Below are 11,405 nucleotides of genomic sequence, written 5' to 3'. Positions count from 1 at the left end.
TCCCCTATTTTTAGGCAAGGAGCTCTTGGCACAAGTTCTTTTATCTTTGTAACCACATTAGTTGACAATGTCAACTGTTCAAGGAAATCATCACAAATAGCCCTTTCCTGGTAATTAACTTTTCCTGAGAATACTCTCTTAGGTGCCATCTTAAAATGATGCAATCGGTTCAACTATTTCCCCAACTGTTCTATGACAAATCAAGACCTTAATTAAAACACACCGCTAAATGATTGCCAAACAAGAGTATAAGAGAACCTATTTTTGCTTGAAGGAATTCACTCTACAACTGAATAAATTTGCTCTATATTTGAAGAAAATAGCTCTACAACCGCTTCTCTGCAACAATTCTTTAGAATGATACATTCATTCAATTGATATGAGATCATATATGGTACTCAGGCTCTTAACTGCGACATTGATACTGCATGCTTCGGCCGTCCCTTCAGAATTAAACTCATGAAAGAATTCAAAATTTTCGCTCCAACGGGTCACAACACACTTGCACATTTTTTCCTTCCGCTCTTTCACCATTTCGCAGAGCATAATGTTTGAGCAATTTCACCAAATGAAATCACGCTAGCCATTCGATCAAATAGAACTTAATCGGTCTTTACATTGTCTTAACATATCTGCTCTTGCATCGGGCCCCACCTCTTTTTGCCACTTCGCAGGCTTTATCCCGCGAGCAATTTTCTTTTGCGAAGCTATGCTAGGCGTCGGATGGGACTCTAACTACTTAGCCTTTAACTCTTATCGGGACTGTCAACCCTTTTTACTTATCATGCCTTATCTTGATGGCTAACGGTTTTTTGCTATTTCACATAGCTTAACCAACTTTCAACTTTGGGCCACAAAACAATGTGAAGCATTGGATCAATCCTGAGATGACCATCCTTTAAGCGAGACCTTTACGCTTGCATCGCTTACCCGCTCTCCCACTGGTTACCAAATACCACGTGGCGCTCAGCCATTAGCCTTGGAAAACTCTTCGAGTTTAGTTCAGAGTTAGCCACATGTCCTATTTCCCTTATAACCACCGGTTACACCTTGGTAGGCCCTCGATTTCTTTTGAAACCACATGTCAATCGACACATCATCATCAAGCTTTGCATTGGTTAGAACTTTCTTTTCACTTTCGCCATTTCGCAGGCCTTAACGTTTGGTTAATTCGCAGCCACAAAACAACGCGAGCCCTTCGATCTCTTCGAAGTTGATCCCTTTTTACTTTCATGCTTTACCTATTCTTCAAGCCTCAAAAACCTTTTGCTATTTCCTAGGCTTTAAAGCATGAGCACTTTACCTTCGCAAATACACGCAGACCGTTAGATCATATTTGACTTGCTCGATGCTTAACAGCTTGACTAAATCTGGCAAACGTGGGCCCTCTGATTCAGCATTATCCATCTATCATCTAGTCATTTTTGAATTGATAGGTCCACCTTTTATTTGCTGAGAGGAAACATCTGGTTCCACCTCATCCCTGCCACCTGTATCTGCCAAGTCATTATCACACACTGTGACATGAGTCATCCTCTTGGACCCACCTTTTAAGCCTGAGATCCAATCTTGCTGACTACTTTGACATTCTGCCACATGTCTTTATTTGATTTGCCATCTCGACCAACTAGAATGCTTGCTTGGAGCGCCATGTCATTTCACTACTTCGCGAAAGCTAATTGTTGAGCACCTTCCTCCTGCGAAGCTGCGCTAACCGTCGGATCAGATTGGACTTGCACATCTGTTATGCTCCTATTAAAACCTCTTTCCTGGGCCAAAAACTTTTTCACTGCTTCGTAGGGTGTAACACGTGAGCATCTACCAGCCATAAAATAGCGCGAACTATTGATCTCTCTTGAACTTAATCACCTTTTAGCCATTTGAAAAGTCTTCGCTGCAGGGTCCCACCAAACCTTTTCGCCATTTCGCGAAAGGTAACTTACTTGCTAGTTTTGGTTGGGAATCAATGCCAGCTGTTAGATCCAAAGTGAGATGGAGTCCCGTTAAACCTGACCAAATGAGCACCATTGAACATGCTTTTCCTTTCGCCATTTCACAAGACTTAAAAAACTCACAACTTCACCTAATGAAATGGCGAAAGCTGTAGATCCATTTGAGAGCTACATGACATTTACTGGGCCCAACAATATTAGAAGGAAATAGACATAAGGCATAAATTTTTACAATTAATCAACAACCGCCTAGGCAAAATGATGAAGGGGGGGACACTTCACACGACCCCAAGACCCATTACTTAAGTGGATAAAGTAACACAGGAATAGAAACCAGAGGGTTTTAGTCAGACATTAGAGCAATTAAAAACCAAAAACCCTAAACCCTTAAAGACTTAACACAGATTTGAAACAGTTAAAAGTGTGCTTGATTCAAAATTTCAAAAACTTAGCCAATTATGGGTAAAGAAAACCCATTTCTTAAACAGTGATAACACATAGCAGTATAAGATGAAGTGTGATTAGAGTATGAAATTTGTATGATGAGCTTAACTAAAACTGTACTTTGGCATTTGTAGATGTTGTTTATCAATTCAAATTATTTGTAATCTTTGTATTTAAGTTGTAGGCAGTAAGCCTCTCTTGTTTGAGTAGTGATCTCTAGGTAGTGTGCCTGAATGCATGCGCATTCCCCATTGTAATATTGTTGTACTTCTGCAACATATACCTATATTGTGGGTTCATCCCCATAGTTGTTTTCCCCTTAACTAGGTTTCCATGTACAAAAATCTTGGTGTTATGGTGTTGTGGCTATTTGCTTTATGTTCTTGCATCTTTCTTTTGTTCATATGCATTAAGTGGTTGAAAGAATAGATTAATAAAATTAAGGATTGCAGAACACTTATTCACCCCCCCTCTCAATGTTCCTTGATTCCAACAATCTTTATAATGGCTGGTTTTTTTATTTAGTTTAATCATTTTAAATTTAATTCTAATGTCACATATTTTTATATATTTTTTAATTTTATTGTACTCACTATTTAATATTTTTCTATAGTTTTTCTACCTTCAAGAATTATTTAAGTCAATAATTTTAATATATAATTTTAAAATTTTAACATTTGTGTTGAAAGTTAAGAGTCTATAAAATACCATAAAATATAAATGATACTACTTTCCTTTTGAATCCTTATTTCTTTATGTTATTTTTCTAAATGTTGGTGATTGAGTATGAATATTCTTCTCATACAACAATGACAAGGATGTTGAAAATGATTCATGCCTCAACAAAAGTTAATACTGGCAACATATCTCTAATATAAAGGTAAATTATATGACTTTTTAATATATAATTAATAATATCTAGCAAAGATTTATTATAATTAAATATTTCTTGAATTAATCGATATCCGCATATCAAATTTATTAATTCTTAATATAATCAAACTCATGATTCCTGCTACAATAGTTTAACAATTTAATAACTACAAATATACACAAGTTCAATGTAAAATCTTTTTTTTCATTTTATCCTCTTAACATTTCTTAAATTTAATTCAATACCTTATGCAAGCGTAACAAATCTTGTGAATAATACATTTTATAGTTAGTATTTCACTCTCTTTTCACTACATCATATGTAGTGTAATAAAAAGATGCCAAATTTAAACATAGTTTTTATTTTCTTTAAAATATAAAAGAAGACTTTCAATTATTGTTGGTCTAAATTTTATTTTCTTGTGTGACTATGTTATCAAAAAAAAGAAGACATCTTACTTGGACAACATACCTAAAAAATATATTCCGTATGAGATTAATGAGGAGTATGTGACTCATCTTTTCTTTTAGTGATCTACTTTAGAGAATCTTTAAAGATAGTGGTAGTATATGGTTAGGACATCCCCTACTTTTGTCTCTTTCCATTTGCTGGATTATGTATTGGTCTTCTCTTTATTTTTGAGAAACTTTGGTTGGAAATAAGTAGTTGAATCCTCTAAGGTTATCAATGCTTTACTTGGCATGTTTGGTGGAAGATTTTTACTTGATAAAAGAAACTTTTAGGGATAAAAGTTCAATAGATGAAGTCTTAGATCCTTGTGATATTATAATTTTAAGGCTATTAGATTTTGGTCATTTCCTTAGTTGCACTCATTTTTTCTTTAGGGTAAAATCTTCTAATGTGATGAATACAATATTAAATAGTTTGTTTCTACATTAGATTTCCTTCAAATGCAGATTAATGTTTCCTCTTATGAAAATATTGATGTAGTGATGATTGGTGGAGCTAAGTGTAAAATGTTGTTTTTCTTAGCTTCTTAAAATGAAAAGTATTAATTAGATGGATGCTTCATCCATCCTTATGACTCTAAAGGAATCACGTGAGATGAGCTGGAAGAAGATAATATGTGAAATGGATAAGGTAATTTTGATTTCCCCTCTAAATAATGGTAGGTCTCATGAGTTTTATCGGAGGTTGGCATTCTTTGTGGAGAAATTTTTTTACTTTTCATGAATGGCCACCTTGTTATTCATATTCCTAGATAATATCTAATATTGTTGCAAGAGTTTGGTCAAATGAGCTTTTGATGTTAACTAAAACTGGAATGTTACAAATTAGGAATCTTAGTCTTATACTCCATCCTTGCAATTTACTTAGCTACTTCATTATCTTCATTATGATTTCTTTTGATCATTCCTATATGCTCTTCCTAAAGATTTTTTATTTTATTAGTTTCATGTTTTCTTTTGATTCTTCAAGATGGCGGATTTATAGAAAACCTTCTTGATTTTTTATCCTATACACTTTAATAATAGTAAGTACTAATTAGAAATTCTTTATAATTTTTTTGAATTCTTAAATATATATTTATCCTAAGAAGAAACATACCAATTTAATTAAGAAAAAGCAATCTCCTTTCCTCATATAATTAGATATACATAACACTTCTTTTACAATTTTCACTTTACTTAAATTTTATTATTTAAATAATCTCCTTTCCTCATATAATTAGATTTACATAACACTTCTTTTACAATTTTCACTTACTTAAATTTTATTATTTAAATCTCGCTGAAACTATTTCTTTGATCAGTAATATATACATATATTATTGTCATCTCAGTCAATCTTACTAAATCTAGAAATGCCAAAGCTAGGCTGACTCACATACTTTAAACAATATATGATAAATCAATACAATTAAGACCAGTAGAGCTATTCCAATTAGAGGGCCTCTTTTATTAAAACAACATACATTCAAAGTAGCTGCATCTAGCTGCTTCTTTCCACCAAAGTTTCGTAATCTTCGAATAGACTTGACATCTTCAAATATTGTAATTAATTTATCCAGTCATCTGTATCAATATCATCGAACATTTCATTAACTTCTCGTATTGACTGGAAAAAATTTTCTATAAATTTGACATAAAAATCTTCGAACCAAAATAATTTAGTTTTCATTCTTCCCAATCCTAGGCAATTGCTTTTACTCTTTTATAAACAAACCTGTCGAGAAATTGTACGGAGACCATGGAAGGTTGTCGTCGGGGAAACACATCTCGTTCAAATACAATGTACTCTTGCATGTATTCACTTCATTCGGACAGTCTGACAACTGGCGGTCGACTAATCTGGATATAAATGTGGGACAAGGCTGCCCAAGTATTTCCACGCGAGGGCTTTCAGATTCCATTGTATTTTGAGCTGAGCTATAATTCACAATCTCAATGTCGCTACCCGTGATCAGCTCATTAACAAAAGACTCGCACCACGATTCTGAAGGGTTGTCAACAATTTCTAAAACCTCCCTCTGCAATTTGCTTTCTTGATGTTCTGAAGTAGTGTTCTCTCCGTATGGGTTGTTTGGTATTCTCACCACGGTAGTTCTGACCGCCACAGTTCGTAATACACGGTGATACTCTGAAGAATTAGACGTAGATTTCGACGTTCCACAGATTTCTTCGGTTTTGGGAGGACTATATTCTTTGCTTTCCAGCTTTTTCATCAATTTGGTGTTCCAGTAATTCTTGATTTCGTTGTCTGTTCGACCAGGCAGTCTTCCTGCGATTAGTGACCATCTACACAGAGCAAAGGAAAATGTTACAAATAGAATATGCATGATATTTGCGTATTCTGGAAGTATTCAATCAAGACATTATGGAAGTACCTGTTGCCAAGTAGTTTATGCATCCTGATTATGAGCTCCTCCTCATCTGCTGAGATGTTTCCTCGCTTAATATCAGGACGGAGGTAGTTCAACCAGCGTAATCTACAGCTTTTCCCACACCGCTTCAGACCTGGAGAAGCAAATTACACACCATCGAAACAATTAAGAGACCTACATTTACTGGAGTTTAAATCATGTATCTCAAATTCAATTGAATAAAGCAGTGGCTAGATCTAGTCTGGAGATAAATCATCCAACATCTAAGAACTTAAAAGAGAGTCACTGTTCCTGAAATTTAAAACATATGTCTGAAATTCTATTGAATAGATGAGGAATGAGAGCAAACGTTTTAACTCACCTGCTTTCTGTGGGAGATATTTCCATCCACCATCACCATGAATTGAGATGTATTTAGTTAGAATCGAATCCTCTTCAGCAGTCCATGCCCCACGATTAAGACCTGCATCTTTGGGACAGCAAGGAGCTCTGCCCATTCCGTGCACTTTACTTAACTTTCTCAAGACATCTATTTAATTTGGTTGCACTGGTGGATCAATAAATAAACCCACAGATGAGAAAGTGACCGGCATGTGACTGACGATTAAAAATCATACATGGTTTATATATTACAATCTCTATATCCCATTCAGAAACATAAAATATGCAGTCGATCGATCATCTTTAATTATTTTATTTCTCCTTGTTCTATATTACCTATAAAATAAGAATAAACTACTGTAACGAGATCCTCTAAAAGACAAACCATTCAGCACTCCTGCAAATTTCTTTTATTTAGTATAGACAGAATCCACTATAGCAAATTCTAGACTCAAAGATAGAGGCACGAAGATCAACCCTAATCGAAGAAAACAAAACAATAAAAATAATATTGTATTTGCAAGGGCTGTGAATGATACTGTGTGTGCATTTAAACAATTTGTTGGTGTACGTATCATGATAAAAAATTTACAGAGAAGACTTACAACTACCGTTCCCAATGAAGACCCTCGGTTGAGAAGTCCAATGGCTAGCTTGGCGCCGCCTTTGTTGAATGTTGTGGGTCATACGTAAATGCCACCGCTGTAGTTTCTTACTAAACAGTCCATCCGATAACACCACCAAACCTTTTGTAGTGCAGCTTCCCCAATTCACTCGAGATAATTATTGTTCTTGGCTTTCAGAGCATTTATGGTGAACAATTATTTAGGAAACTGGCTATGCAGCTATACATTGCCAGGAATGTAATTGGCACATCTTCCAATGTTTTTTAATATATTTTTCATTAAATATATGGCTGTATAGCAGTTTTGAATATGCAGTCATATATTCCTTGAGAAATATAAGGGGCACATTTAAACATGTATTTTTGTATTTTTGGCTAAATATATGTCTTCATAGACATTTTTATTGAGTTTTTAATTCTGAATAAAATCTTCCGTGGACATCATAGTTGTCACCATAGTAGAGAGTCTTTTTTATTTAGTTTTTAACTCTGAATAAAATCTTCCATGGACACCATAATTGTCACCATAGTGGAGAGTCTTTTTTATTTATTTTTTAATTCTGAATAAAATATTCCATGGACACCATAGTTGTCACCATAGTGGAGAGTCTTTTTTATTTAGTTTTTAACTCTGAATAAAATCTTCCATGGACACCATAGTTGTCACCATAGTGGAGAATCTGAGATTTCGAAGTTAAACAAATATTTTGTTATTGGTTGCACAATCCAAGTTAGATTCAAACTCTAATTGACATTTTGAAAATAGTTTATCCACCTTTTAATGTTAGTACTTTACATATAAATTCTATGAAAGCAGTGCTTTGTCAGAATTCTTTTGTTGAATGTGATGGAGTATCTATCTAACATTTATTGAGCATCCTGTGAGTAAAGTAATTTTGTTTTTTTCTGTTATTGATTTAGATTTTATACATTTGATTAAAAGTATCTATTAATAGTATTTGTTATGATAGATATTATTGTGTTGGATATGTAAATCGTTTCAATTTGTTAGTGAAATATCAATTAATTTGTTTAGGTTTGCAACAACCACTATTTTTTTCTTATGCTCTCTTACCATCTTGATGATGGATCACTGAATGTGATCCAAAACATCAATATAAAAAACACTCACACAATCAAATCCAGAAGCAGCAGCATACATACAGTCTCATTGATTGTGGAAATATACTAACTTTGATCAATTAACAATATTCATAATCTTGTCATTAATATAATTTGTCACATGGGAAAAAGGATGACTGATTGTGGAGTTCAAATTTTTATTACAAACTTTGAGTCAATCAACATCAATTTACACATTAAATAACACAATCAATATAAACAATACCCAAGATTAAACTAAATAATATACCTATAAATAAAATAAAATCAAACAATATATATAAAACTCGAATCATATTAAACAATTATTCTAAACCTCAAGTTATAATTATTATGGAATAGAATATGTTCCCACATTCTAAGATACAATAAATAGTAAAATGTAAATTATTTAATTTGATTCTATATATTATATAGAGTAAACATCAAAATATTATTTATTACAATATATTAAAAAGATAGACCATAATTTTATTACTATTTGTTTCTATAATAATCTGTGGGCAATATCTGCATACCCTATTTCAATGGCCATTTTCGCACAGGCAGAGAGGGGACTAGCAATTACGTTTTCTTGAAACTTTCAAAAGCCTTTTCAACAAATCCATTTTGTGCATATCGTGCAGTCCTTGCAGTTCAGGAGAACATATTTCTTTGAGGAATTCTGTCAAACATGTCCTGTGACCTCTCTCTGTTCCTAACTTCTTCCCTTTTGAAGAGGCATTGTTGAGAATACAGATCTGCAGTAATTTTCTATAGAATCCTTTGAATTTTAAGCTTTGGAATTCTCGACTTTGAGAAATCTGGACCGGGGCACTGCTGGGATTTGATTTTTAGAGGTTTTCAGCTTTGTTTTTAAAGCAAACTATAGATTTGTTGGTTGAGATGTTTTTAAATCAAAATTTTATCTATAAACCATGAAAATGTTGTCTAATTTTCTCCAGGGTTGAAGCTAATTGGTTCATTGGCAAGTTATGTTTAGGATTTTATTGTCAAAATTTAATGTATAGTATAAAATAATAAATATTTTAATAGAGTTTATGAGTGATATGGTAAAGAATTTATGTATTTATTAAATAAATGAATAAATAAATATTATAGAAAATAAGGATATTATAGAAGAATAATGTTTTTTTAAGATATAATTGTAATATGATAGTTTGAAAATATTAAAAATAATTATATTATCAAATATCTTTTAAAAGTATATGATAAAAATAAAGTTTTATTAAAGTCACAATAAGAATGTTGTAAACATTAGAATTTGTATTCACTAAACTCTTTTATTTGCATTATATCTTGCTTCTCTCCATTACAATTTTAAATTTGTTTTATTTTGTATTGCGAATCTTTATCTTCCTCATCAAACTTATGAATTTCTATTTCGAAGAGATGATATGATGATCAACTCTCTTTTCAATAATATCATACTTTGGATTTTTGCCATTATAATAATTCAACTATTCATACTCCTTTGTTAAGTCCTGAAAAAACTCTTCCACAATCTTAGAATGTTTATTACCTTCATGAGGAAGGAAAAAAAGGGGGTTCATCAACATGCTATGGATGCTCTTGATTTTTTTTGGATTCGATTGTGTAAGTATTTTTTATCATCAACATTTCAAAGCATAGTCTATGATTCATCATCAAGATGTAAAATAATTCTTGATGATGAATCACAAAGTGTGATTTGAAACGTTGATGATAAAAAATACTTACACAATCAAATAAAAAAAAAATCAGAGAATACAACATGGATTGTGGAAATCTCATAGCATTAATGCTATGGATGGTTAAATACTAACAATTTGTTGGTGTAAAGAAAGCATTTTACCTTGGTTATTTCTCTCCTAGGTTCTATTACACTTTACCTAAGCTTACTTAGGAATTATGTAGGAGTAGTTGGAGCATTTCCACTTTAGGCGGACTTGTCATGTTATCATTCCTACTTTATGCAATGTCTCTCCCTTTAGTGCCTTTATCACATTATCATATCCACCTTTTGTGGCTTCACTTTTCCATCTTTTGTGTGTGATCCACCTTTTGTGGTGTTATTACACTATCACTTTTCCACTTTAGGTGGGATGATAGCTTTTCCTTTTTTGTCTCATGTCATAAGATTATGACACTTGCCATAATATTATGCACTCCTATGTTCTCACCTTGGTTATATAACGAAGTAGAATCCTGTGTAATAATCATCCAGATGATCATTTTGTATTGCATCAGTGGTATAAATAAAATTTATTCTTGTCATATTGATTCTCTCTCATTCTTGTGCTTTCCATTAGGCCTCTAGATTTTGGGTGGCTACCTTCATAGCTAATTCTTACACAAATAATAGTGGGTCATTTCTCCTACACGTTGTGCTCAACTTAAAAGTGGAAGGCATATTCATAAAGGTGTCCTCAATAGGTTTACATCAACTTAAATGTAACATAATAATAATAATCAATAGTTACACCTAATATACAATTGACCTTTATTATAATCCCTAGGTGGAAGATAGTCGAGTTACATATAACCTTTTTTTATAGTTGATAACACTTTTCTCATGCACATGTGGATAACAATAAATATTACAATCTATTTAGAATATTTTATTTGATATTTTTAATATAGTGGCAAGGTGTAGTCATACTATCTACATGATTCAATCATGATTTAGCTACTTCAGATGTGGATAAGATAATTCCCTAGTTTTCAAGGCTAAATCATAAATAATATACATTTTTTAATTTACTTCTACTCTACTCTTATTGTTAATAAGGATGGAGAGTAATTTTAGGAAACATGATTGAGCTTTCACCAATCTGATTGGTACCTACTCTGTTCGTTAATAGACTCATGAACAACAAAGAAGAAATAGATGCCAATAATTAGAGTATCAATAGAAGTAGAATTTCATTAATATGACAATAAAGAATGAAATCCTAGGCCAATAAAGCCATCAAATAACCAAATGGACTTCTCCAAGTTAGGACAGAAGAATATAATATGTTTAAACAAAGAAGAAAAATGAGAGGAATAGTGAATGCTCAATTTGCATGCATTGATGGATATGGGGATTCTATTTCTCAGCTATCAAATGTATGAGATTAGTTGCACCAATCATGGTAGATAAAAAAGAAAATTTAGAAAAAAGGTAGCACCAATTTAATG

The 11,405-nt window shown here is 32.6% G+C and overlaps 1 protein-coding gene across 1 annotated transcript; it reads right to left on the bottom strand.

The window, feature by feature from the left end:
• Window positions 1-5,186: 5,186 nt before the first annotated feature.
• On the bottom strand, window positions 5,187-6,612 carry LOC131037360 (transcription factor MYB1). Its single transcript, XM_057969473.2, has 3 exons — window positions 6,477-6,612; window positions 6,119-6,248; window positions 5,187-6,029 (listed from the first exon to the last, which is right to left on the bottom strand). The coding sequence occupies exons 1-3, from the start codon at window positions 6,610-6,612 to the stop codon at window positions 5,438-5,440; spliced, it is 858 nt and encodes a 285-aa protein (XP_057825456.1). The 3' UTR covers window positions 5,187-5,437.
• Between the last annotated feature and the right edge of the window lie 4,793 nt (window positions 6,613-11,405).

This window comes from Cryptomeria japonica, chromosome 3, assembly GCF_030272615.1.
Source record: "Cryptomeria japonica chromosome 3, Sugi_1.0, whole genome shotgun sequence".
Lineage (NCBI taxonomy): Eukaryota > Viridiplantae > Streptophyta > Pinopsida > Cupressales > Cupressaceae > Cryptomeria > Cryptomeria japonica.
This window is presented reverse-complemented; position numbering and strand designations above follow the sequence as displayed.